We start from the raw sequence: 27,410 nt of genomic DNA on the forward strand, positions 1-27,410 counted from the left end.
TAAAATTGTTCCCAACAGTCTTCAAATAAACACACTCATCAACAAGATTTTCTGTAAATCCAAAAGTAGAAATCACAGAATCAAATTTCTTGTACCACTGTCTAGAAGCTTGTTTTAGGCCATAAATTGATTTTCTTAACTTACACACTAAGTTTTCATTTCCAGCTTGTACAAACCCTTCTGGCTGCCTCATATAAATCACTTCATCTAGTTCACCATTCAAGAAAGCTGTTTTAACATCCATCTGGTGTAGCTCCATATCAAAATGAGCCACCAAAGCCATGATTATCCTAAACGAGTCTTTTGTAGAAACTGGAGAAAAAGTCTCAGTAAAATCAATGCCCTCCTTCTGTGTAAAACCTTTGGCAACTAATCTTGCTTTATGTCTCTCTACGTTGCCATTTGCATCTCTTTTGGTTTTGAAAACCCATTTACAACCTATAGGCTTCTGGTTGGGGTCAGGTTCAACTAATTCCCAAACTGCATTTTTACTCATGGAATTAATTTCTGCTTCCATTGCTTGCTGCCATTGATGAGATTCACTACTTTCAATGGCCTGATTAAATGTAGTTGGATCATTGTCCTCTGCACAGTCCATTTCAATTTCTGCTTCTTGCAGATAAACAATGTAGTCACTCTCTTCCCCCCCATAAGTTGGTTTTCTTGCTCTCTGTGATCTTCTAGGCTGGGCCACTGGAGGATGGTGAGGTTCAGTTACTTGACCAGTTACGTGGTCAGTTACTTGACCAGGGACAGTTACTTGGTCAGTTACATGGTTAGTGACATGGGTAGTGACTTGACCAGGCACAGTTACTTGGTCAGTGACATGGGTAGTGACTTGACCAGGCACAGTTACTTGGTCAGTGACATGGGCAGTGACTTGATCAGTGACTTGGTCAGTTACTTGGCCAGTTACTCGACCAGGTATAGTTACTTGGTCAGTGACATGGTCAGTTACGTGACCAGTGACATGATCAGTTACATCTTGTTCTAAAGGCAATGCTACACTTATATTCTCATCTGACACAATTTCCTCAAAATCTGAGGTTAAATCCTCAAGGTTTGTATTGTGAACTTTTTCACTTAGAAACTTTACTTGATGTGTTTCAAAAATTCTAGGTGAATGATGAGCAGAATATAATTTATAGCCTTTAGATTTATCTGGATAACCTATAAAATAGCAACTAACAGTTTTGGGGTCAAGTTTATTCAAGCTTGGATTATAAATCCTAACTTCTGCATGACATCCCCAAACATGACAGTGATGAAGACTAGGTTTCCTGCCACACCAAAGCTCAAAAGCAGTATTTTCTATAGCTTTGCTAGGTGTCCTATTGCAAATATAATTTGCAGTTTTTAAAGCCTCACCCCACAGAAATTTAGGCAAACCAGTTGTACACATCATACATCTAACCATGTTCAAAAGAATCCTATTCTTTCTCTCTGCAACACCATTCTGTTGTGGATTATAGGGTGTTGTGTATTGAGCTTTAATTCCATTGTCTTGCAAAAACAAGGCAAATGGACCCTTTTGTTGGCCGGATTCAGTGTACTTTCCATAGAACTCTCCCCCTCTATCTGACCTCACTGTTTTGATTTTCTTTTCCAGTTGATTTTCTACCTCAGACTTAAAGATTTGAAAGGCTTTCAATGCTTGTGCCTTTTCTGAAAGTAGATAAATATAACTGTATCTAGAAAAGTCATCAATGAATGTGATAAAATACACATTCCCACAGATAGTTTGATGCCTAAATGGTCCACATATATCAGTGTGTATGAGTTCTAATAAATTTTGGCTTCTATATGCAGTCTTCTTTCTAGTATTAGTTATTTTTCCCTTAAAGCATTCAACACAGTCTGTTAGATCAGAAAAATCAAGTTCATTTAGGATGTTGTTTTTCACCAAAATTTTCAGTCTCTCTTTTGAAACATGGCCGAGTCTTCTATGCCATAAAAATGCAGACTTTTCATTTAGTTTGGTTCTTTTAACACCTGTTAAAGTGTTAGTACTGTTTGTGTTATTTTCAACAAGTAAAATTTCTTGTTGAGCCATTGAACAATTTAACTGTAAATAATCATTCATAATAACACCAAAACCAATTTGAACAGAATTTTTTAGAAATAAGAATTCCATTACTATCCATAACAAGTCTACAACCAGATTTTACTAAAAGAGAAACCGAAACCAAATTCCTTCTCATGGAAGGTACATAAAAAACATTGTCCATAACTAACAATTTTCCTAATCCTAAATCGAGCTTTAAGGTTCCAATAGCCTTGACTGCCACTCTCATGCCATTGCCTACACACAGGTTCACTTCATCACTTTTTGGGATTCTCCTCCTTATGAATCCCTGCAAAGAATTAGTAATATGAATAGGTGAGCCTGAATCTATCCACCAAGGCTGTGGTTCAACATTTATAAGATTAATTTCTAAAGAAAAAATTGTATTAGAAAAAATCTTACCCTTTTTGGCTAACCAATTTTTATAGCCAGTGTAGTCCTTTTTCATGCACTACACCAATTTTTCAATCAGACAACACATATCAGACGACAGCAAACATTTTAACTGTCGTCTGAAATAATCAGACAACAGCAAAAAAAATTATGTCGTCTGAATTTTTAAATCAGACGACAGTTGTTACATTACTGTTGTGCAATTGTAAATCAGACAATGGTTGTTTTTCCGATGTTGTCTAAATCAATCAATTCAGACAACAGTTATTACATCGATGTTGTTCAAGGTTGATTAACACAATGGTTGAAAAAAGATGTCGTCTGATTGTTTTTAATCACACAACAGTTATTACTTCTCTGTTGTGCAATTGCTATTAATACAATGGTTGAAAAAGATGTCGTCTGATTGTTTTGATTCACACGACAGTTTTTTAGTTGTCTATTGTGCAATTCTCTCTCAAACAATGTACTAAAAGTGACGTTGTCTGAGTTTTAGTTCAAATGTGCTGGCGCGCCTTACTGAACACTAGTCAAATTTTTAATTTTCACTATTTCCCTCCATTAGTTCGACAAAATTTGACTTCAATGTGGACTAGTATTTAAAGAAACTAACCCTAGCTAGAAACCCAACACACACACGCACTCTCTCTCTCTCTCTCTCTCTCGGCCGCACGCCCAATTCTCTGTTCTCTCTCCCTTCCATTTCTCCCTGCCATCGCTGGAGACCACCAGTTTTGGCCACTAATTCACGACACCGCCACCACCAATCGAACCAGCACCTCAATATGATCAAAACCCAAGCCCAGCACCGCCATGTACCGACTCTTGCCTCTACACGCGACCCTCCAAGCCGCGCTACTGCTGCTGCTGCTACTGCTCCCTTTCCTTCGTCAATTTCCGGCCGCGATCTCGCAATAGCTCCACCACCACTTTGATTCAGTAAGCTTTGAACTCTCCTTTTTGTCAAAATCGAAGCTTCAGTTCTAAAGATTATGAATTTTGATTTGCATTTTTTCTGAATTTAGAGGTCTTGTGGGTCTTGAATGGAAAAGTTTGAGTACTGAAGCAGAGGAAGAGTGGTTATGACTTATGAATACGTGATGGTTCAGAGGCAGAAAGGTAAGAAGTCTAGTTTCGAATTTTGGATTCAGATTAGTTGATTTGGATTAAATGGATTTCTAACCTTGAGATTTCTGGACTTGGAGGAAACAACGGAAAATTATTAGAAGCCGTTTGAGTATATCTCTATCTTCAAACAGAGATGATTTCTTGGGTCTTGGTAAGAGATGATTTCTTGGGAGTGTTTCATATTATGTGTTAATGAATTTTCATTTTAGATTGAATCTAATTTCTGGGTGTTTTTTTCCTTCTCCATATGTATGAGTGATTGCGAATAAAAAGAAACAAGAGGTGAAATCTTGAATCTGATTTTTGTTTTTCTCATCTCTGATTGATTGTAGTTTTTAGAAACCTAAACTTGACAAGTTTTGGGGTCTTGCTTCTGGGTTTCATTTCTAAGATTTGTATTTGTTTGATATTTTCTTGGGGGGTTGATTAATTAGACCTTTCCTGGGTTTTGACTATCCAGGTTCTAACTCGATCTTCTCCTTTCTTTCTTTTTTTTTTCTCTAAATTTTTCCTTTATCAATTATATGGAAGAGTTTAAGAATCTGATGGTGATATCTTTTAAAGGATCAGCAAGAAAACTAAATGGGGATTAAAAATGAAAATTCTTGTGTTCGGATCATTTGGTTTATATTACGTGGTTGATGCCATTTGGGAAACATTGGTATATGGGAAGATCATTATCTGTTTTTTTTTTCTTTATCATTAGTATTATTTTTCTATTGTTTTTCATCTGTGGTCTACATAACCATATTGCCACCGATGATGTTTAAATCCTGCCACCGGGGATTTGGACTGGAGACAAAGAAAAGAGGTTTGGTTGTTAAGAATAATAAGTAGCTATTTCTTTCTTGATTTCCAAGTTCAGAGGTTTGAAGCTAACTTTGAGCCAATTTTTCCGTACCACCAATATCTTTGTAATTAACTATTACCATTGCCTATTGGATTAATGTTTGGAATTGATCAAAGGTCTTTTGCTGTTATTGGCTGAGTTGATTGAATAAGTTGCCAAAAAAAAAGATTGGTAGAATAAGATTAGTGTTTCTGTCTTATTTCAATAAGGTGAACTAACATATTCTCCACCAAAAAGAAGGCCACAAAACCATTTTGGTAAAACCTGTAGGTGGGTACCTAACAAAATATATTAAAAGCTGAGATGATATTTTAGAGGATTGTTCTGCATACAGCTTGACATTAGTTTCTGAATTTTCTTAACCAAGATTGATAATTTATTGTGTGTTCCTGTAACACTTAATTTCTCTTCTGGCTACTGTACTTATTTGACTTCTTCGCACACAATTTCTTTTTTGAATTTGATCTTTTTGTATGATAATGTAACACCCTCAGAATTGTTTTTTTTTTTAATTGAATCAACTTTTGTTATCAAAATTAGATCACATTTGATGCCTTTGTTGTTTTAGGGTAACCCAATTTAATAAAGGAAGGAAATTGTTAATGGTTTGAATAAAGTAAAATTTAGAGTAACCCTTAACTTCATTGTTTAATTGCTGCATGTATGAAATATAGGTGAAGGAGAAGGAGAAAATAGTAAACGGCAGTGCCCCACAGGCACAGGCACAGGCAGAATGGGAGCAGCTGTAGAGGCACAGCTTGGACTCCTCCTCTAGCAGTACCCTTCCACCTTAGGCATTGCACTCCTTGAATTTCGGGTACGTGCTACGATGTTTGGTTTTGCCTTGATCAGTTCTTCTGTCAAGTATATTGATATAGTTATGAACTCATCCATTTTTTTTATCTTTTAATACAGTTTATGATATTTTTATCTGATTCAAAGTTGGATATTGATCTAATTCAGTTACATCTTAAAGGTCAACTTAAAGTGGGTAAGTTTAAGCTTGCTGGTTTGTGCTGGTTTTGGGGTGAAATAGAAAAAAAAAAGTCCTGCTCCTCTTTCTGTAATTATTAATCATGATGAACTTGGTAGCTTCAAATTTTTTGTTTTTGTTTTTTTTTTTGTCTGCTTTGCTAAGGTGGAAGCTGTCGTTTTTGTCAATGCTTTGTTAGTTCTTTCACTACAGATTTGTTTTATTGCTTTAACAAATCAAAGAAATTGAAAGTGATTGTGTACTGGGATTATTGTAATGTAGTATGTGATGACACGGGATGAAATGAAGGGGATGCATGGCAGCAAAGCTCACAACATTGATAGGCCATTCCCGTGATGCCTGGGAAGAATGGTCAACCTCTTTGATATGAGTGATGGGGTTTCTAGAAACAAGCTGCTCACGAATAAATCCCACCTTGATGGTAATTTCTTTGGGAATTCAGTAATAATTTAGATATATTATAAGTCAAAAGTCTAGGAGAACAAATTGAGTTGTTCTCTGACTTGAAGCTTATTGTTTGTTTTGTTCTAATTCTAAGGCAGTCGCAATTTCGCAGGAATTGGATACGAAAACCATTTTCAAAAGATGAAAGAAATGCATAAAATGAAATTAACTTCGAACACTTTATTTTTAATCTTTACATCATTCCATGTCTAAATTGGAACATCTCTTTATGTGCTTTAGGATGTTGTTACTCAACAGTGCTGAAGGATTCACACAATTGTGTGGAATTGACCTGTGTGCTTTGAGGTAATTTTTGGAAGATAATGGCGACTTATCACTTAGTATTAAACTGGTATTTTCTGCTCTATAGTGTATCAACTCACATAAGATATTTGCACAGTTCTTTTCGATAAGCAAACATGACTATCTTACCATGTGGGCACACTATACATTTGAAATGTGTGAAAAAGATGGTAAAATATATATGGATATATGGATGAAATTTCAGTGTGAGATATGAATTGTTAGCAAGTCATATAAAGAAGCTTCCATTTTAATTCATCTAATTGTATATTGCTGTGCAGGTGTTCTTACCCAGTTTGCTCAAAATCCAGGCTCGAATGTTACTGTCTGGTGTGCTTATTAGGTGGATGGCATGAACAAAGTGCCTTGCTGATTGCACAAAGCAAGTGAATGCGAGAAGGAAGCAAGTTGAGAGGCTTATGTACTTCTCATCATAGTTTATATGAGATTAAATTTTTTATGTTTGTAAACAAGTCTGACCTTGCAGATGAGTTAATGTATTTTCTATATCAGAGTTACATTACATATAAAGAGTCTTTTCTATATCGAAGTTATATTACATATCCAACATGGAAGTAAGCCAACAATTATTGAATTATAATTGATACTTTATTATGAATTATAATTTATATATTTAGCTATATAATAATGCATCAATAATGAAGAGGACGCTGCTTTCTTGGCGGTTGATTATAAGATTTTACTGGAATTTTCGGGGTCAAATGTTCAAGGTAGCCTTGGAGATGGGCGTTTGGTGGTTAGAGTTTGGGCCCTTTGGCCTGATGGTCTCTGTAACCATGGTTTCTTGGGGTTTAGGTTTATGTCCCCCCCATTGTAAGCGTGATTGATTAATGGATATGTTCTGTTCTCAAAAAAAAAAAAAAAAAATGCATCAATGTTTGTTATCGCTGTCTTATAATGCATGAATAATATACCCGTAGCATCGCGCGGGCGTCGTTGCTAGTAAGGACTAAAAGAACGAGAAAGTCATTGTCCAGCAAAACAACAAACAACAGTTTTTTGGAGAAATCTATAGTATCAATAATGGATGGACAATGGAATTTGCAAGTACATATTGTCTGACCAAGCCTTCAGACAACAGCAAGCATATAAGCCCCTGTTGTCTGACCAAGCCTTCAGACAACAGCAAACATATAAGTCCCTATTGTCTGATCAAGCCTTCAGACAACAGCAAGCATATAAGCCTCTGTTGTCTGGAACACCTTTAGACAATAGTAAGTATATAAGCCGCTGTTGTTCTTCTTGGTGTTCAGACAACAGACAGGATAGTAACTGCTGTTGTACTAAATATTATCAGACGACAGTTTTGTGGTATTGTCTGATTCATGTATCAGACGGCATTGAGATAGACAACAGCAAAGTATATAATCAGACGACAGTGAAAAACTGTCGTCTGATTGAAAAATTGGTGTAGTGATGTGTCCTACTCTTTTGCAAAAGTAGCACTTGAACCTAAATAGCCTATTTTCCTTGGCCACTGCAGCTGTTGAACTCTTAGTTATGGCTTTGATAGGCTTGAGCTTATTTTGGGGCTTTTTCCTTTTAGGCTTCTCAATGAGGTTAATGGTTGTAGCAGGTTCCTTTTCTTCCTTGATCCTAGATTCTTCATCCACACAGATGGATATAAGTTCATCTAGAGTCCAGTTTCCCTTTTGAGAGTTGTAACTGGTCCTAAGATGACTAAAACTGTTAGGCAAGGAATGTAGTGCATAATGCACTACCTGCTCATCCCTAACCCCCATCAAGAGCTCCCTGAGTCTGCCATTTATATTGATCATCTTCATAATATGCTCTCTAACTCCCCCTAAACCCATGTACTTCAAATCATGAAACTCCTTGGTTAGCCTAGCAGCTTCTGCCTTTTCACTTTCTTTAAACTTAGCACCAATGAGTTCCAAAAAATCTGATGCTAGCTCAGGTTCTTCTATACTTCCTCTGACAGTCTTGGACATAGAGGTACGAATGAGGTTCTTAGCCATTCTATTGGATCTATGCCACTTCTTGTAAAGATCAGTTTCCTTCTTAGTGCTGTTTTCAGTTAACTCTTCAGGTTTGTCCTCAGTGAAGCAATAGTCTATGTTCTCATGCATTCCCATATAGTTCTCTACAGAATCTAGCCAAGCTCTATAGTTGGTTCCAGTTAGCATCAAGACACTGTTCAAGTTCATGTAAGAGTTACCTAAGGAGCAAAACAAAAATTCGTGTGAGTTCTCAATTTGTAAAGAAAATAACTTTAAGTTTTCTGTGTTTTATTTAGCTTTAAGCAACCAAAACAAGAACATACAGAAAACCTAAACAATCCATACTTGCATTCATATCAGTCCATAACCAAAAATAATGTTAAGCAACACTTTTGAGCAGAAGCATAACATCCTGGAGTTCTTTATCAATATACCATGTTCAATGAAAACAAGTTATCCAAAGAAATTTATCCACATCTTTAGACAGAAGAAAAATTTCTAAGTATCCGTATTTATTTTCATCAAGCACGCATATTGCTGTTTTGTATTCTAAAACCATACTTGACCACTTCTTTGGAAGATAAAACTGAAGCATAGTTTTAAAACACAAAACACAATTTCAGTTTTGTTACTCGATCAGTTACATGGTCAGTGACCTGACCAGTTACGTGGTCAGTGACATGACCAGTTACATGGTCAGTGACCTGACCAGTTACATGGTCAGTGACCTGACCAGTTACATGGTCAGTGACATGACCAGTTACATGGTCAGTGACCTGATCATTGTTTTCTGCCAACATCAATGAAGAATGCTTTGTGCATCATAATCACTTATGCCAACAGAAAACCACAAAACTCATGAGCTTTTAACTTTATATTCTACCCAGATTCATCTTTGTAAGAAAATTAAGCTCTCGTATCTGTCAATTTTAATTGTGTAAACAAATTCTGGGAGATTTTTGTTCTTCATGCAATTTTACACAATCACAGATACAATACCATATCATCAATCAATTCATCATGCATATTCAAGCACAATCAAAATTGTTTCGATTCCAAGAAACCACAGAACAATCAAGAAATTGTAAATTTCATCCGGTCACCATCTACTCTAACCTAACGCACGCCGGGAATGCAACTAGTGTTCTTGAGCACAATCGAAATTCAATTATCATGCTATGAATAGAAATCAATTTCCATAGAAAAACCTATTTTTGCTTTTTCCCCAATTTGCTGCTAAAAATCACAGCGGAAGCGTGAATTTGATAATTAACCAGATGCAGCAATCGACTTAAGTAACTTACTTTGATAAGTTACATGACCAGTTACATGGTCAGTGACTTGGTCAGTTACTTGACCCGAAAAGCAAAAACCTTTTTTTTTTTTTTTTGTATTTGTTTTGCAAAACCCTAAAACGATTTTGATATATGTGAGCCTATGCTCTGATACCAATTGTTAAAAACCATATACATGCTCACAATATATGCACACAATCATAAAAGGGGTTAAGGCTTACCTTCAGCAATCACTGGCATGGATTCCATCTTATGCTACAAACACGAACACTGAATATGGCCTTCTGTTACTTACCAACTAGCTTCTCAATGGACAGAACAATATGCAAAACGTCGGTAGTAATCAGGGACCAATTCATCTGTATATATAGGAGACTTAACCCTCAAGAAGCTTCCCATTAAAGCTATCCATATCGGTTTAGGTTTCCTAGTTAGATTCTTAATGTAACACTTCATTGTAATCTTTCTTGCAGACTAAGAATAGGATTACTTACCTTAATGAATAGATACACTGCTTCATTAAGTTACAAGTATTGATTTACTGTTTGTATCCATGTTAAACTAGGATTGATATTAAGCTAATCATCAATTACTTTATGATGATATGTGTTATGTCCATATTTGATCTTACATGTAGTACTATTGAAAGAAGCCCTTTTCATTTAGTTAGGTGTGTTCAATTACACATCTAGTCTCAAATTGTCTACTCAATTCAATTTTTGCACTCATTAGCCGACTGCATTGTGAATACTGCACTTGAAAAGGGTAGTATGAATAATGTGGCAGCTGTTGTCGTTCCATTGATATCTACTAGGTTTTTTGAAAATTTTCTGATGGAAAGATCAGTTTAATTTGGAGAGGGATAGAAGCTGTGAAGCATTACTGCATTAGGAATACAGAGCTCCACTGATGAATGCTCAGGTGAGTCTAAATCAAACTATAGAACATACAACTCGACATCATTGCATATAGCAGTCCTTTGGTGGTTAATGTTTGTTTCCTAATCGGTTACAATTACTTTTCGTACCTTTATCTGCTAATGACTTCAATTCATGGGAGTTTACTGGTAACGCCCTGAACTCAAATCATGATTATCATTATAACAGTAAGCTTTTCTGCCAAATGGTATTGAAGTGGAATTTGGTTTTGTTGATGAAACAGTGTTGTAGTAATGGATCTTGTGGATGCTCAAGACATGCTGGAATGTTGCATATATGATCGAGATACTTAAAACAGATACATACTTAATTGATATTACGAGCTGTGTGTATGGAATAGTATGTCTGCAAAGATGTGAGAAGGAGAATGGTGAGCGCTGCCATGAATGATATGAAACTCCATGGAGAAGAAAAATAAGTGCTGAAAAGGAGCTTCCTATATCTTTGAATCCGCACCCTCAGAAATACTTTGAGTTTTCTCAGATGAAACCAGGACGTACAGTATTCATTCACTTCATCGCACAAGGTTCTAAAATGGAATTCCTTGACAACAACTTCATCTAGTATGCTTCTGAATATTTGAGTCAAATATTCATCTTCACCTCCAATCCAGTGGTGATATTTTGTTATCCCCTTCTCCTGAAGCAGATTGCTATCCCGCGAGGAATCGATGAGACTCTTCATGAGGCAGGCATATGATGTAACGCCATGCGTGCTACTAAGACTGCATTGCTCATAAGCAATCAGGTTCCTCAACAATGAACTCGTCGTCTCGTCAATAAACAGTGGCGGAATTCTGATTACTCCCTCACGGAAAGTTATGTCCAGCAACTGGTCCTGGCTGGAGCCAATGCCAAACTCAACTCCAGATTCCAAAAGTTCGGAGGCACAATAGTTGAATCCCCATACTTTATTCTTTTGGACTGCCCTAAGACGCTGCTCCTCAGGGATCAATTCCATATTGAGCCTCATAGACAAGTCCGTAGTTTTAGTCGGAAGGAAATAGAACTTGTGCAAGATATCCAGCAAATGCTTGTGCTCATGTCTCCACTCTGTTACAATGATTGCCTTGAGGCTCACAGGTTGAAAGAAATGAAGAGCAAGACCATGTGGCGGAGGCAAATCATTGTCGACAAGAATCTGATGACCACTGATAGCATCATACAAATCATGTATAATAAATAAGGGGATTTGGTTTTCAAGCAATGACAGATCGTGCCGTAGATCTGCAATCATCCAAGCACTTTCTAGAATTGGATCAGATTCAGGGCCTTCTAACTTCCCGTGCACGTATAGGTAAAACCTGATGAAAAGTTCTAATATGAAGCAACCATCGACCAACATTATTTCTGCTAGTTCCTCCTGATCAATGTTGCTCATATCTTCAGCGTAGCTTCCACGAACCTCTGCGTCCGAATCATAAATAGCAGTCGCCCACTCTCTCATGCATTCGGAAGACTCGCGCGATCCAAAGCTGAAACTTAGAGCTCGTTTTTGTGCTATTTCTTGTGCTTGCTTAAAGAAATATAGTGCATAACGCAACTTGTGCTCTCTCATGGCTACTAGGTTAGGCTTGTGTCGATGGAAAGGACCGATGGAGACAACATGAGGGCTGTAGGCATCCTCATTAACTTGACGAAGTCTATTTGGAACTCTGTAGATGCCCAAGTTCCACGGCCGCACATTGTGGAGCTTTTCTTCGATTTCGGTGGTCCACTTAAGTTTCTTTCGATACATCTTTTGGGTAAAGCTTATCTCGCTCTCTGGCTGTTTATGTATAAAGGATCCAATGCTGACGGTTTCGTGCTGTTCATGTAAAAGGAACAGGAGATGAGGAAAACAAACCACATACAGAGAGTGAATTGTACCAACACCACCATATAGGCATATATATCAGTACTGTTCTATATGTGTATGTAATTAACATATAGATCTGAATCATCTGATGCAAACAATAAAGAGTAATCTTCTTTTAAAAAAAATTAAAGAGTAATATTAGCATTAGACCAAATGCTGTTGGCTAAGCTTTCTTTTAACTGATCCCAGGGAAATTAGTAGGTTTGGACTCCAAGTTACCAGCAAATAAATAACGAGCAGAACCCGGCAAGCCAATTGTGTCTCTTTAATTAGATCCTTTTTGAAGTAACATACATATCGAAAATCCATTTTGTAGTTCAAAACTTCAAATTATACATATATATAGATAGTCATACTCATATATCCAGATAGACAAGTAGAAAGACAGAGAGAGATAGATGAATTACCAGACTTTCGAAGTCCACAAGCTCTTGATCAATACCGTCCGCCATCGATCTAAGCTTGCCAAAAGACAAAAGTGAATGGCCAAGTATCATAAAGACTACTTTGCCAAAAAAAAAAAAGTTATCATAAAGACTATTCTCAGTCTCGCCAACTCGCCTCCCTATCCCAATTCAACTGACATTTGAGACACGCTGACACGGTACTCAAATCATTCACGACTGTATTCAATAAGTGGAAGCAGCGATTGACTTTCGGTTGTCATGCCATTTTTTTTTTCTGTTTTTTTCATATGACTTTAACTTGCATATCAATGTTATGGCCTATTCTTTTTTGAAATACGTTATGGCCTGTTTCAATATTGAAATATGTTACACTCTTTGAGTCTTTGTGGGAGCTCTCGGATCTTCGTGGCCTAGACACTTCGTCAATATCAGCTAGATACGCCTCTATAGCATCCTGAGAAGTCTCAGTCAAAGTTAACGCATTCCAAAGTCAAAAAATACACTCATGAAAAAATTTGACAAATTATATAGAAACCTGTCGGAGATCCGGTCAATCTCGATTGCCTAAGAGTAAATCCACCCGTTGAGGTTGGCAGGTCAATACTATTCATTGCTTTTTGCCTTTCATTTCTACCATTTAGGTTGCCATGTCAGATACTATTCACAAAAGGTCATCGAATGTCAATTGGCAGGTCACTCTGGGTCAATTTCTTGATCTGCCAACTGACATTCGGTGACCTTTTGTGAACAGTATCTGACATGGCAACCTTAATGGTAGAAATAAAAGACAAAAAGTAGTGAATAGTATTGATCTGCCAACATTAACGGGTGGACTTGCTCTAACGGAGTCCAATTTGACCTCACCAATTCTCAACCGATTCAAATTGAAACCCGAACGGACTTCCGATTTCAATCGTGGGCTTAATTGGGCAGCCTCTCTCAACCACCACACCCACAAGTCCACAACCCACCAATTTCCCGCGCTAACCAGAAGTCCTGGTTCCATCCCTCCCTTCCTATAACCCAACGCAAACATGGAAAAACCTCATCTTTTAGGACATTCCACGAAATGAGTTACCAAACTCCAAAACAGTAACCCCCTTCAATTTTCTTCCTTCCCCAATTTTGCTTATAACGAATCTCACGAGGCGGCATGGTACCAGAGCACCATGGAAGAAGACAGCTCCTCCGGAGTTCGCCTAATCTGTTTTTCCTTAATACTAGCCCTAATTACGACGACGTCGGCAGCCTCTTACGACGAGTCGTCGTCGACGTGTTTGACGCTTTACGAACAAGGCGGTGCTCCCGCGGTTTTCCAATCCCCAAAATGCCCTCGCTGGAAGCGCGCCGATTCCCTCCAGCGTTGCCAGACCGCCGTGCGTCGAGGTCGGAGAAACCGCCTCGAGGATCGTGCTCTTTGCGCTCTCGACCTTCGTATTCCATTTCCTGGTAATGAATTTGGGGCTGGTTATTTGCTTCATTCAATTCTTGGCTTAATTAATTGGGTCAAATTTGCAGTATTGCTAAGAAATTACTGAATTGACATTGCGATTGAGCAGGTGAATTAGGGATTAAGGAGGTTAAAGTTGGGATTGTGGCTGTTTTTGATGGGCATAATGGTGCTGAAGCCAGTGATATGGCCTCAAAGCTTTTATTGGAGTATTTCGTTTTGCATACCTATTTTCTTCTTGATTCACCTTATTATTCTGATGCATCGAATAAATATTCAAGAACAGAAATATTGCAAACTGGTGGAGAACTTTATACTTCAAATGGTGTATTCCGATCGTATCAATTGGATGTTGCAAGGTGCATTTCTATATGTTTTTGCCTCAATGCCATGTCAAAGAAGGTTTTGGGGGTAAAAGTTGTTGAGTTTTATGATGATTTCTCTCAGGTTTAATCCTTCTTTGAAAGCAAAGTTTGATGATTCGCGTCATTTTGATATTTTGAAAGAAGCATTGTTGAGAGCAGTTCATGATATTGATGCAAAATTTTCTATGGTATGTTAAATGTACTAATTAATTTGGTGTTTCTATGCGTGGTTCAAATAGTTGAGCATGATCTTCTGTCTTTTTACCGTTGTGTTAATGTTTTTCCTATTTGAAATATGAAGGAAGCATCTTGGAAAAATCTTGTATCTGGTACTACAGCCTCGATTATATTACTTGCTGATGGCCATATTTTAGTTGCCAATATTGGAGACTCAAAGGCTTTTCTGTGCTCAGAAAAATTTCAATCTCCTGCAGAGGCTAAAGGTAAGAAGGATTTTAATCTCGGAATGGAGCTGTTTACTGTTTTAAAGCACATTACTTTTTGGGTAACATTTATTTATTGTCTTGTGCTTGGATATTTATTGCAGCCGCTTATTTGAGATACAGGCGGGAAAGGCGTAATGGTGCCATATCATCTCCCTTAGGAAACTATAAGAAAAACTTTGAATTGGCTTCCTCCTCCTCTGGGTTGGTGCAGCTTTCTGTTAAGGAATTGACGAGAGATCATCATCCAGACAGAGATGATGAAAAATTCCGCGTGGAAACTGCTGGTGGCTATGTGGAATTGGGTGGTGTGCCTCGAGTAAATGGTCAGCTGGCTATTTCCAGATCTATTGGCGATATTTCCTTCAAAAGGTAAGGGTAAGAAATAAAGTATCATTTCCTCTTTTGATCCTGTAGTATTTTTGAAAGAGCCCCTTCTCATTTACTTAGGTGTGTTCAATTACACTTATTGTCTCAAGTTGTTTACTCAATTCAATTTTTGCACTCAACTGTCATCAGTTTCGGCGTTATATCTACACCAGAGTTGACCGACTGGCAACCCCTGACTGTAAACGATACCTATCTCGTTGCTGCATCTGATGGAGTTTTTGAGAAGCAGAGTCTGCAGGATGTTTGTGATTTATTGTGGGAAGCTCGGAGTTATGATTCTAGGAGATCGGAGTTCTCTTCCTCGCCTTGTTCATACTCATTAGCCAACTGCATCGTGAATGCTGCACTCGACAAGGGCAGCATGGATAATGTGGCAGCTGTTGTCGTTCCAATGATATCTACTTGGTTTTTTGAAAGTTTTTTCATGGAAGGATCAGTTTCAGAGAGGGACAGAAACTGTGAAGCATTAGGACTACAAAGTTCCACTGATGAGTGCACAGGTGAGTCTAAATCAAACTATAGAACAACTCAACATCATTGCATATAGTCCTTTGGTGATTGTTTGTTTCCTAATCGATTAACAATTACTTCTCTTACCTTGATCAGCTAATGACTTCAATTATGAGTTATGACCAAACAGCAATGGAAGGTTACTGGTAAAGCCTTGAATCGAATCATCATTGCCATTTTAAAAGTAAGCTTTTATGCCAAATGGTATTGAACTGGGATAGCCACAAGTAAAAGAGAGAGGCACATCGGTAATCAATAGATGCTGGAATGTTGTATCTATTCCAGGTCCACTACAGACAGCTACACTATACATCACTAACATATACATATATAGAGATTAAAAATTAGAAGGTGAAATATTTTCTAGTATCACTAGAACTTGAATGTCGTATCATTTATTTTCTTCTTTTACAGGTCAGAATTTAGTTATGCTTTTGGTAATACAGGTCATTATTAATTTCAAGAACGTTCCCCATTTTTGCTTTAGCTACACTTTTCATTGGGTACTTTAAGTTTAGATAATATAAGGACCCATGAATTATGACTCTATGAAAGGAAACAAGGCATGGCTCACAAGTTTTATAAACAGAGAAGCATGTCTAATGAACTCTCTCACCCAGAAATTTTATGGGTTCAATACATAGCAAACTGAGTAGCTAATTAGGTGGCCATACTTTAAAAAAGGGTTATGGAGAAGAAAAGAGTTTCTTTTAGCACATACATGAGGGACCAAATTAGCCATGATGACCGGCCTAAAAGGAAAGATGTTCACATGGATAAAGATCTCTAATTGGATCCCAATTGCTCTCTTAATAATGGGTCTTACCATGTATGATCACTTTAGGCCTCTAGCAAAGTAACAATATATTCTTTCGTCTTTCTGTGATTTTCATCTCGGTTTAAGTCTTAAATTCATCAATAATTATGCGAAGAAAATTGCTGTGTAAGATGCGATCAAATACTCTTACTAACGAAGAGACATTCGTGTTAATGTGGTTTTCATATTTGCTTTAAACTACATTGATGCTACAGCTCAAAGTGCAACTAGCTTTGTAGCATTTGTAATATGATTCATTCGATAAGAAATACGACATAACTTGCGATGTTCTCTTGAAGGACCATGTATTTCTTTATGAGAATCAGACTCTTCCTCCTCCCCTTCCATCATCATCATAATGTTAGACGTGAAGTTTTAACAACTTGAATTTCACTCGTGTTTGAAGCAGCGAGTCGAGCTCTCATTACTCTAAAACATAATGTTACAAGGATTGTGAGATCAAGTTCTTAAAAAGAAGAAAATGTTATATAGAAGACTGGGTCTAAGTTGGAAGATGAGGAGCGAGCACGTTGTACGGAGGTTGGCCGGCAGTTATGGGTTTCACGACACTAGTCGAGGAAGGATGACCAGTTCAGTTAGGTCAAAATGGAAAATTCGAAAGAAACGTGGAGAAGGACAAGTGTGGGATGTGACCGCACGTGAGAAAAACACGCCGGCATCATCTCAAGTCAGTTTTGCCCCGTTGGCTTTCGCTCTTTTTTCGCACCGTCCCATGTATATTGATTACTACCACCCAGCCCCACCCCTCCACCACCCCCCAACACTTCACTTTAACAAAACCCCATCTATATTTACCATTTTTGCACGACCGATCTGCCCTTCTTTGGCATCTCCACATTACAAAGGGCATTTTCGGAAACCAAATTAATGAAATTATTACCGAACTTGGTTCACCACAGCTTTTTACCTAAGATAAAGAAAAAAGAACACGTAAATGCTTTCGAAATTCAGAATCTAAATAACAAAAATGTGTTATTGGTAATCTCTTTTTGGATCAGGTAGTAATGGTTTAGAGTTATGTGTAATCACTCATTTTTAGATATATCCTATAATGTAAGTCTATAGTCTAAAAATTTCTCAAAATCACAACAATAACTACTACTTGTTCTTCATATAACTAAATCAAAGGCAAGCAACAAGATTAACTCAATGAGTATATTAGTTACTTAAAGAACATGACTGTAAATAATTTGTAAAAATCCTATACACTAAAACAGATGAGCTTCCTATCAATCGTTAAAAAAGTTAAATTATTTGGGATATCCAAGTATTTGGGATATCACGAGTTCACGACCAATAAAGGAGATGTAAAAAAAAAAAAACACTATGCTCAAAGAACTTCCTCAAAGTGAGGAGGGAAAGAAATGGTTGTATTTCCTAATATGCCCTCCGTCATAGAGAGAGAGGACAAGTGGGCCAATATGATAAATAGTAGGGGCATAGTAGTCATCGCGGTAGCGGAGACCGAAAGTGAGCCAGCTGTTTCCACCATCGACGTGACTCGTCATGGGGTCCGTTGATGAGATGCTCCCACAGACGGTCAGGATCCCAAGACGCGGCATTTGGGGTTCATTTAAGCTGAATTTCATTTCGGAAAGCTTCCGTTTTTTAAACCAGAGGGCGGGTACCCAACCCCAAAACATTCGATTCTCTCCTTTCTTCCCTTAACACCAGCCCCTCTCACATCTAAACACTATTACGTTTCCTTTCACAGGTACCCTTTTTCTTTTTCTTTTTGGCGTTCATTTATTTTGCTTTGAATCTGAGCTGTTTGTTGTGTTCGATTCTTGAAAACGGTGATGGGTTTTGCGCGATCATCCCAGAAACATACACATTTTTTTCGGTTTTGTTTCATAAATGCATTGGATTCATATTTCCTTCAGTTTTTTTTTATGTTTTAATGATGATCTGCATAATATGCTTGCTTTTAGTTTTGTTAATCTCTCATGGATTACAGATATATTAGATTGTTACAAGCATGTTTAGTGTATTTTATTATCAGATGCATAGATGTGAATGTGATCCGAGGGATGAACAATTGTTTACTATAATTTGATGCAATGTTGGTGTTTTTTTGGCAGCAGACAATAGAAAATGGCAGAATCCGAGGATATTCAGCCCCTTGTTTGTGACAATGGTACCGGGATGGTCAAGGTATTGATCCCGTGTTCAGTGATTCGTGATCGGAAAATGGTTTTTTCTTATTCCTAGAGGGATTTCAAAAGCTGATCTTGATTGATTTGGTGGTGCAGGCAGGATTTGCTGGAGATGATGCTCCAAGAGCTGTGTTTCCCAGCATTGTAGGCCGCCCTCGCCACACGGGTGTGATGGTTGGGATGGGACAGAAGGATGCCTATGTAGGGGATGAGGCTCAATCGAAGAGAGGTATTCTGACTTTGAAATACCCAATTGAGCATGGTATCGTTAGCAATTGGGATGATATGGAGAAGATCTGGCATCACACATTCTACAATGAGCTCCGTGTGGCTCCAGAAGAGCATCCAGTTCTCCTCACAGAAGCACCCCTTAACCCCAAGGCCAATCGTGAGAAAATGACTCAAATTATGTTTGAGACATTCAACACTCCTGCTATGTACGTTGCAATCCAGGCCGTCCTTTCCCTGTATGCTAGTGGACGTACAACTGGTAAGCGATTTGATAGAGTAATTAATTGTTTTCTCTGTAAGATGCATGATATATTATTATCATTTATAGGAAATGTCTTGTAACCAAAACAATTCCAGTGGATCTCATGGGACAAGAAAGATGGATAAAGACAGAGACCAATTCAATTTAAATTTTATGTTTTCCTACATTATAAGCAATGATAAGTGTATGCACTTCATTATTATGTACCTCATTATTAGATCATGTCCTTATGATGGGGAGAAGAATCAAATTCATCTTCAGTTCCTCAGCTCTCCTCTCTCATGTATTGCTTATCTGACGGGCAACACACTCAAATAAGTTTACCATATATGTTTCAGTTCCATTTCCCTTTATTGCATAAATGCATTCATTATTTAGCTCAGCGGAAAAATAACTCTTTATCATCTATGTCATAATTTGAGCTTAAGGATCCAGATGCTTATTGCAAAGTACAGTGTATTCTTGAAGCTCAAGAAGTTATCTTTTCTACTCTCAATGAAACTCCCATGCTAATGCTTTGTGGTCATGTATGCTTTGCTGTTCAGGTATTGTTCTTGACTCTGGGGATGGTGTGAGTCACACAGTTCCGATATATGAAGGGTATGCCCTCCCACATGCCATCCTTCGTTTGGACCTGGCAGGTCGTGATCTTACAGATGCCCTCATGAAAATCTTGACTGAACGTGGTTACTCTTTCACCACTACTGCTGAGCGGGAAATTGTGAGAGATATGAAGGAGAAATTAGCCTATATTGCTCTAGACTATGAACAAGAACTAGAGACAGCAAAGACCAGCTCATCTGTTGAGAAGAGTTATGAATTACCTGATGGGCAGGTTATCACGATTGGTGCTGAAAGATTCCGATGCCCTGAAGTCCTCTTCCAGCCATCCATGATCGGGATGGAAGCTGCTGGTATCCATGAAACCACATACAACTCTATCATGAAGTGTGATGTTGATATCAGGAAGGATCTCTATGGCAACATTGTTCTTTCCGGAGGCTCCACTATGTTCCCTGGAATTGCTGATAGGATGAGCAAAGAGATTACAGCATTAGCTCCAAGTAGCATGAAAATCAAGGTCGTAGCACCGCCTGAGAGGAAATACAGTGTCTGGATAGGAGGCTCCATTTTGGCATCCCTCAGCACCTTCCAACAGGTACTGTTCTGTGTGCAAATGCACATCTGCTTAGGCACTCTACTAATGCATTTCTCGTTCAACTTCCATCCTTCCACATCTTTTGTACATCTATATGTTAAAAGTCACCGTAAGATGACTATAACGCCTAGTTTGCAGATACATGTGGCACACCATTGCACAATTGACTTGAAATCCCATGAGTATTAAGTATCAACATTGTTATCTCTTTAATTAGATTTGAAAGCACAGAATATCGATACTGGTAGAGAACATGTGCTCATTGAAAATAGCAGAAAAATCTCGCTTATTTTTCTAGGTTCTTATTTGATTCGATAATTCTTTCTGTCCTGAGCACCTCCTGAATGAAATAAGCTCTGAATCACATCACAGCATCACATATTTTTCAAAATGCTTACTTGAAAGTTATTCTTTTTTGTGAGTGCAGATGTGGATTGCAAAGGCTGAGTATGATGAGTCTGGCCCCTCAATTGTTCACAGGAAATGCTTCTAATTGCGCGAAGCAAGAGGCGGACCAAGAATTTACACTTAACAGATTTTGTATCACAAAAAGGCTTCTATTTAAGTGGTTGCAGAATTTCTTTTCCTATTCATTTTACATTTTCATTCATGTTTATTTCTCTATGTTTGTTATGTTGGGACATGAGCATGGAGGCGAGGAAAATATGATCAATATTCAATTATTTTGTTACTGCTTTGTAGAGAAATTATGTATTGGTACTGATTTGGGTTTGGTTGAATCAAAAATCCCCTTCAATATTATTTATTCCTTGTGTTATTTTCTGTCTGATTCAAGAGAATTAGTACCTTTCATGTCTGATGACTCTTGCTGTTCAGATATTAAAACAGTCTTTCTCTATATTATCTTTACAGGGACTGAAGTAACAGACAAATTGTTGATTGAATATGTTCCAAATTGCTAGAACCAAATTATTTGCAGTAAGACACATAAAGAAGATTCCAAATTCTTGTTCAATCTAAGCGGTGCCATTTGGAATCTTGATTGCCATCTCTTTCATAGCACAGACAACTTGTGGGCAACCATGCTAGAAAGGTTTGTCATTACATTACTTGGAGTATAAGCCAACTTTGACAGATGTGCTTAGCACACTAAGCAGAAATCCATGGAGCAGTGTCAAGCTACAACAGAGAGCCAGAAAATCAACGAGCCTGACTTCTGTGCTCAATGAGATGTAAATTGATGCCAATATTGCTACATTTCATTGGAAATTCTAGCGTGTACTGCCGCAGACGGTTTCAAGTTGCCGTATAAAAACAATATGAATTACCATATATAATCTGACCTGCCATTGAACAGGATCCAAAAGTCGCCGGCATATTCCAAAAATTGAGACCAGACCAGCTACGTTCTACAATTCTTGTGTGAAAAATCTGTAACAACATGGGATGTTCGTTCATCTTAGATTTAGACGTGTAAAACTGATCCTGATGCCGCTCACAATATTCTTCTCTCAGGCACGTGATCTGTTATTGCTTATTAATCTAATGGTAAGCAATGAAACTCGACCACACTTCTTTAATATTATTGCAAGATGAAGTTTGGCATGGATATCAGTCAAATTGAGTCTGAAATAAAAGATCTCAAGATTGCCTTGCTGCAGTTACATTATAAACGATCTAGACATAACAATTGGTTCTCCATCTGAGTCATCACAGTAGAATTCATTTGGTCATATGCTAAAGATGACCAATAAATCTCTAGCTCCACACTCAACACTATTAGTACTTGAAAAGCTTAATAAGAACACATTTATTAAGACCAAATAAATTGCACAACTTTTGGGTGTATACAGACTCCAAAAAAGTTTGAAGCTTGCCCGTAGCTTTGCCTAGGGTGCATGGTTTTACGTAAAGAAATCAGTTTATATAAAGAAGCTTTCAGAAGGTGTTAAGAACAGCTGGAAAAACAAACAATCCAATGTTAAGAGAAATGTTGAATAAAGAGAAAAAAAAAAACTTGATGAACCTGGTCTTCTAAAACAAGACCTAGGCTATAAAGTTACTGGGTGTCGTTTACTCTATGAACCAGACTTCACATTTGTATCAATCCTTGAAGATGCTAAAACTTGATGGTCCAACCGTGTCAATGAACCCTCTTACTGATAGCTCAGGTAAAGGTTGAGTTTTCCCCAGTAAATCATGATCTATAAAAATGACAACAATCGTAATATCATCATGGAAGTACCTCCTGACACCCTTTTCAACCTTCTTAAGGTCGTCATATGTCATATCCCTTTTTCTACCTGCCTCACCAAGACATACTTTCAGAAGTCTCTTTGCAATTCCCTAACATTTATGAAAAACAAAAGAGAACAAAACATTATTAAAATCTAAATAATAAAAGGAAAAGAATGGGGAAAGAGACAATAAGAGGAAACAAAAAACAAAATTACATACTTGTCGAGGATTATTATGCACAATTTCCACAACTTCCTGATTAGTCATGTGTTCCCAAAGACCGTCTGATGCAAATATTATAAATCTATCTTCAGGTCGTAGAACTCTAGTACATACAGATGGTTCTGCTGACAGCACAGGCCGCCCGAGGGGTTCAGAAAGTTGGAATCTCGGAAATGAAGGATCAAGAGAAAATTCTGGCCTCTTCAAGTATGCATCACCAATAGATCTAGACACCTGAATGTGAGAATCCAGTGTCAGAATCCACTTAACATTTTGTTTACATAAGTATTTTAAGGGAGTAACAAAATATTAAACATTATATAGGCCTATAATGAAGCATATTCCTGCAAAGTCTCAAAGATACATGATTGATGCCACAATAACCATTGATTTCACTTGACCCAGGAAAGAGAAACATCATCAAATTGACACAAAAATGATGTATTGCAAACCATAGCTGCTATTTCATGCACTTGTGTTCGTCAGCATGCTTACATGCCTGGAGAGGACATGTAAATTTCTATTGTGAATATAGTTATACTACTGCAATTCTTAAGAATACAAAACATTTCAATCAAGAAAAATTCAAGTCACATATCACAATGGCAGTTGTTTTAGAAATTGGGTATCCATTCCAGCAGGATGAGGAAAGCATACATCAAATGACTTTACAGACCGCATAAATAATAGGAAAGCAGGTATCAATACTAATAGATTAAAGAACACCATGCATATATACAAGTTACCAACTTGATCAAAACAAGCCAATCAGTTGAAAGAGACAAAAAGTAGTAAACCTGTATGATGCCTTTGATACGCCAAACTCCCTGTTTCATAACTACAATGTGTGAATCATTCGGATGCAATGACCTGAGCTCTTGTCTAACCTCCTCTATACTTGCATTGTGTTCCCTATTCAGCTGTTCGGCAACTATCTTATTTGATCTACCTAAAGAACCAATTACAGCTCTCGAGTCACCTAGATTAGCAACATACAAAGTCCCACTCCAGATAACTCCAACCAGACAACAAGAACCTTCTGCTGCAATCACTGGTTTTATTCCACAAGTCCTACGCACAAGAGTAAGGAACCCATCCTCGGTAGCAGAAAAGGCACTTCTAAGGATATCTTCAGATATGGTTGTCTTTTCTCGAGCATGTCCTGTAACACGGTTAAATCAGTTTCAATTTGAAAAAGCCAAAAGTACTTCAATCACAATAGAAATCAAAGGGTGATGCCTACAATACAGAAAATAAAGCATCTAATGTCCAATAGGGAAATTCCAGAGGGCTATATTTTAATTTACAAAACAAATGCATGTATTCTGAAACTGCCTTTCTCTTCTCCTTCCACAATCAGATATATCTAAAATGGTCTGGAGTGGAAGGAAAAGAAAATAGTTGAACTTTTCTTTTTGACCACAAAATACTTATGCATACATAAGAAAGAACTATAATTGAAAAAAAAAAAAAAAAAAGGCAGTACCAAACAAGTTCTTTTTCTTTTTCTTTTCCAATCACATAATTTAACATTCAAATCTACTCCAACTATGCACAACAAAATAGATCCACCACATAACTCTACTTCGAATGATGGAACCAATTCTCTCTTCCTCTTTCCAATAGATCCACCACATGAATCAACATAAACTAATTAAACTTGCTCAAACAACAGCACATAACAAGACAAACACACACGTCTGACAAAGGGCCAAGTACACGTAAAGAAACCAGACAACCGGTTTCAAGAAAACACAAATTCACAGAGGCAGTTCACAAACGCCCCCACCAATCCCAAGAAGAAAAATCCCAAAAGCGAAGAAAAGAGTGGTTCAATCTTCAATCATAAATGAAGATGATCACAAAAATCCAAACCCTCTGCTTTAAACCCAATAAAAAAAAAACACAACCCACATTGAAAAGAAGAAGAAGGCAATCGTGGTCTGAAAAAACACACAAATCCGTGTCAAGAAAAAAGCAACAAGAGAGCGGCTCTCACTCATAAGATTGAGAAAGAGATGGTCAGAAATGAATCTGGACGCATCAGGGCCGCCATGTCCATCATAAACTCCAACAAAAGTGGCATCCCTTCCGGTCTCGACTTGGCTCTGGTCCTCGAGAACCTCATTGGCCTGAACGACGGCGAAGGAGAATTCACCGTAGGCGTGCTTGTCAAGGGGTCTGCACCAAACGAGAGGGTCTTCAATGGAGGAGTCATCAAGAATATCATCTTTACTCATACGGGCATATCTCCTCACCGGCTTCCAACACGTCCACGCAATCCTTGCCAGCCACGAAAACATCCCTCATTTCCCAACCCCCAACACACTGCTTTGCTCTAATAAGTAATCTCACTACCCAACCCCAAATTGGAATTCTTGATTTTTTTTGACGTATGGGGTGGGATGGGAAAAGGGTTGTCGTCTTTTCAAGCCAAGGACTTGAAAGACTCTCACCGTCCACTCACTCTCTCTCACTCTCTCTCTCTCTCTCTCTCTCTATCTGTGTGTGTTGAAGAGGGAAAGACTCAGAGAGAAAAGCAGAGTTGCACAACCAAGTAATGGCAAAGTTGACGAAAGCGTGTGAGAGGCACTCTTTTCTTTAAGTCTTTTTTTTTTGCCCTTTCTGAAAGGTTTTAAATGTGACTGAAAGGACACCACTGGGATGACCAAATTACAGATGTGCCGCTGAAAATGAAATGATGGTACAGCTTTTTTTATTATTTTGTTGTATGATGTACTTTTTACTTTGCTGAGTGCTCATTTATTTCCTCCTCTCTCATATGTAATTTTTTGTTATTCGGTGCAGGGCTGTCAATTCAGACACGATCTGATAACATGAATTTAAATTTGCTCATTATTTTTATTTTGTGGTGATATCACCACCCTATTAAAATTTACCACGTCATTTAGAATTAATTGAATACTTAAATTATATATTTTTAATAAAACATCATAATTAACTATAATTTATGTTTTATAACACATAACAGTTTTATATTGAGTGGTGGTATCACCACAAAAATATTGGTGGTGAGCAAATTTAAATTCCTGATAACACGACTCGAAACTCGCAAGAAATAAAGCGGGTTGAACCCGCACGATTAAATGGTCGTGAGTCAATCCGGCATGACCCATTTAATAAATGGGTCAACCATGGGTCAACCCGCCAACACGAAGTGAACCTGTGTAACCCGATTAGGCTATACTTCTTGAAATTTTGAACGTTGGGAGTATTTGAGCATACGATTAGACAATTTGAAATATTTTTCTTTATAATTATTTGATTTAATTATTTATGAATTGTATATAATTATTTATATTTTTCTTCTTATGGAGTCTTTAGTAAATTTAATCAATTCATGAATTTTTTTTAGTTAAATGGGTTGCATTGTCTTTAAATGAGTCATTTTGTCTAACACGACACGACTTATATTTATTAAATGGGTTAAGCTGGTTGGAAATGGATAACCCGTTTAATAAATAGGTTGTGTTTGAATTTGAATTTTTTACCCCATTATTAAATGAGTTGGGTTTGGATTTGTCTCTTGCGACACGACAATCACACGAACCTAACCCAACACAACTCATTGAGAACCCTAATTCTCTCAATTTTTTTAAGGAAGAAAACAAATGAATGAAGAAGGAGATGATAGGTATTTCATGATTTTATAGTCTTATATGAGAGAATATGGGTTTTGGACTATCTAGGGAGTAGGGTACGAGTAGGGTCATCTCTTTTTCCTTAGCAATTCACCTTCAATTGACAATTATATCTTTTTGATGAAAAATATCACCACTTGCGTAATAAAGAAGATTTCAAAAGAAAAAAAAAAAAGTGAAATTTATGGTTAACCATTTCAAAATTTGAGGAGATCTATATCTATATACCAAATTGGCTTCAAATCCCAATTTGCAGATTACTCACACTAGAAGAGATGCTAACAAGGTTGCACACCTAATGGCTGCGCATGCTAGTTCTCTATTACATGAATGTTTTTATTTTTCTCCTCCTTCCTTCTTATTAGCTGCTATTGCAGCTGAACGTTATCATATGTAATTTTCCAAATTCTCAATAAAGGCTGACCTCTTTTACCTCAAAAAAAAAAAAATATCTATATACCAAATGTAGATATGTGAATGGAAACACTCGTTACGATATCTAAAAAAAAAAATCATGAATTAGGATCTATACCTATAAAGTCTTCTTCAAGTTGCTCATAGGTGGCAATGACTAAAAATGGGATGCCTCAAAGGTGTCACTCTGCATACTATTGCTGTTGCATTTGGTATTGGCTGTTCAGAGGCTTGTTTTTTCGATGTGACTTTTGGTTGTCATATATGGTTCAGATGGAACAGATGGTGGCTTCAATTGTGGTAATGCTGTCATTGAAGGCGACAACGAATACTTACTTACCCTTCAGGTGGGAGACGTGAAGGGCCATTAGTAACTTCTCTTCTCATCAACCTATCATACCTCTTGATTGTGGAAACATTTGCTTTTGTGAGATCGAGTTAAAAACTCCCATC

General features: G+C 37.5%; 4 protein-coding genes and 1 long non-coding RNA gene across 9 annotated transcripts; 3 read left to right on the forward strand and 2 right to left on the reverse strand.

The window, feature by feature from the left end:
- The first annotated feature begins 3,069 nt into the window (after positions 1-3,069).
- On the forward strand, positions 3,070-6,778 carry LOC112191513. Of its 4 annotated transcripts, XR_002932987.2 has the most exons (7): positions 3,070-3,397; positions 3,484-3,737; positions 5,111-5,253; positions 5,352-5,427; positions 5,692-5,851; positions 6,115-6,180; positions 6,459-6,778. It is a non-coding gene; the product is annotated as an uncharacterized LOC112191513 (long non-coding RNA). The 4 variants fall into 4 exon arrangements; XR_005808425.1 differs by lacking the exon at positions 5,352-5,427 and having other exon boundaries at positions 3,071-3,397; positions 6,115-6,226; XR_002932986.2 differs by lacking the exon at positions 5,352-5,427 and having other exon boundaries at positions 3,072-3,397.
- A 3,541-nt stretch (positions 6,779-10,319) lies between these two features.
- LOC112195206 (UPF0481 protein At3g47200) lies at positions 10,320-12,836 on the reverse strand. The gene is made up of 2 exons (XM_024335574.2): positions 12,657-12,836; positions 10,320-12,198 (listed from the first exon to the last, which is right to left on the reverse strand). Exons 1-2 carry the CDS (start codon positions 12,744-12,746, stop codon positions 10,699-10,701), a joined length of 1,590 nt encoding a protein of 529 aa, XP_024191342.1. The 5' UTR covers positions 12,747-12,836; the 3' UTR covers positions 10,320-10,698.
- Positions 12,837-13,491: 655 nt separating this feature from the next.
- LOC112193251 (probable protein phosphatase 2C 51) lies at positions 13,492-16,277 on the forward strand. The gene is made up of 7 exons (XM_024333327.2): positions 13,492-14,105; positions 14,216-14,465; positions 14,554-14,659; positions 14,773-14,914; positions 15,019-15,286; positions 15,434-15,804; positions 15,911-16,277. Exons 1-7 carry the CDS (start codon positions 13,826-13,828, stop codon positions 15,934-15,936), a joined length of 1,443 nt encoding a protein of 480 aa, XP_024189095.1. The 5' UTR covers positions 13,492-13,825; the 3' UTR covers positions 15,937-16,277.
- Positions 16,278-18,207: 1,930 nt separating this feature from the next.
- Positions 18,208-21,238, forward strand: LOC112192176 (actin). 2 transcript variants are annotated; one of them, XM_024331766.2, is made up of 5 exons: positions 18,208-18,366; positions 18,737-18,806; positions 18,905-19,298; positions 19,847-20,460; positions 20,888-21,238. In XM_024331766.2, exons 2-5 carry the CDS (start codon positions 18,747-18,749, stop codon positions 20,951-20,953), a joined length of 1,134 nt encoding a protein of 377 aa, XP_024187534.1. In that variant the 5' UTR covers positions 18,208-18,366; positions 18,737-18,746; the 3' UTR covers positions 20,954-21,238. The 2 variants fall into 2 exon arrangements, with proteins under 2 accessions (XP_024187534.1, XP_024187535.1); XM_024331767.2 differs by having other exon boundaries at positions 18,225-18,366; positions 18,734-18,806.
- A 966-nt stretch (positions 21,239-22,204) lies between these two features.
- LOC112192175 (probable protein phosphatase 2C 68) lies at positions 22,205-25,463 on the reverse strand. Its single transcript, XM_024331765.2, has 4 exons — positions 24,881-25,463; positions 23,679-24,043; positions 22,879-23,115; positions 22,205-22,767 (listed from the first exon to the last, which is right to left on the reverse strand). Exons 1-4 carry the CDS (start codon positions 25,182-25,184, stop codon positions 22,525-22,527), a joined length of 1,149 nt encoding a protein of 382 aa, XP_024187533.1. The 5' UTR covers positions 25,185-25,463; the 3' UTR covers positions 22,205-22,524.
- Positions 25,464-27,410: the final 1,947 nt, after the last annotated feature.

This window comes from Rosa chinensis, chromosome 3 (assembly GCF_002994745.2).
Source record: "Rosa chinensis cultivar Old Blush chromosome 3, RchiOBHm-V2, whole genome shotgun sequence".
In the NCBI taxonomy this organism is placed as follows: Eukaryota; Viridiplantae; Streptophyta; class Magnoliopsida; order Rosales; family Rosaceae; genus Rosa; species Rosa chinensis.

Excerpts from the sequence above, each read along its gene's own strand:
- LOC112192176 (XM_024331766.2), top strand. The coding sequence starts at position 18,747 with ATGGCAGAATCCGAGGATATTCAGCCCCTTGTTTGTGACAATGGTACC. Across the intron at positions 18,807-18,904 it reads ATGGTACCGGGATGGTCAAG|GCAGGATTTGCTGGAGATGA; the intron begins GTATTGATCCCG and ends TTGGTGGTGCAG. Across the intron at positions 20,461-20,887 it reads CCCTCAGCACCTTCCAACAG|ATGTGGATTGCAAAGGCTGA; the intron begins GTACTGTTCTGT and ends TTGTGAGTGCAG.
- LOC112192175 (XM_024331765.2), bottom strand. The coding sequence starts at position 25,184 with ATGTTTTCGTGGCTGGCAAGGATTGCGTGGACGTGTTGGAAGCCGGTG. Across the intron at positions 24,044-24,880 it reads TCTCTTTCTCAATCTTATGA|GACATGCTCGAGAAAAGACA; the intron begins GTGAGAGCCGCT and ends ACCGTGTTACAG. Across the intron at positions 22,768-22,878 it reads TGCATAATAATCCTCGACAA|GGAATTGCAAAGAGACTTCT; the intron begins GTATGTAATTTT and ends CATAAATGTTAG.
- LOC112195206 (XM_024335574.2), bottom strand. The coding sequence starts at position 12,746 with ATGATACTTGGCCATTCACTTTTGTCTTTTGGCAAGCTTAGATCGATG. Across the intron at positions 12,199-12,656 it reads TTGTGGACTTCGAAAGTCTG|CACGAAACCGTCAGCATTGG; the intron begins GTAATTCATCTA and ends TTACATGAACAG.
- LOC112193251 (XM_024333327.2), top strand. The coding sequence starts at position 13,826 with ATGGAAGAAGACAGCTCCTCCGGAGTTCGCCTAATCTGTTTTTCCTTA. Across the intron at positions 14,660-14,772 it reads TTGATGCAAAATTTTCTATG|GAAGCATCTTGGAAAAATCT; the intron begins GTATGTTAAATG and ends TGAAATATGAAG. Across the intron at positions 15,287-15,433 it reads GGCGATATTTCCTTCAAAAG|TTTCGGCGTTATATCTACAC; the intron begins GTAAGGGTAAGA and ends AACTGTCATCAG.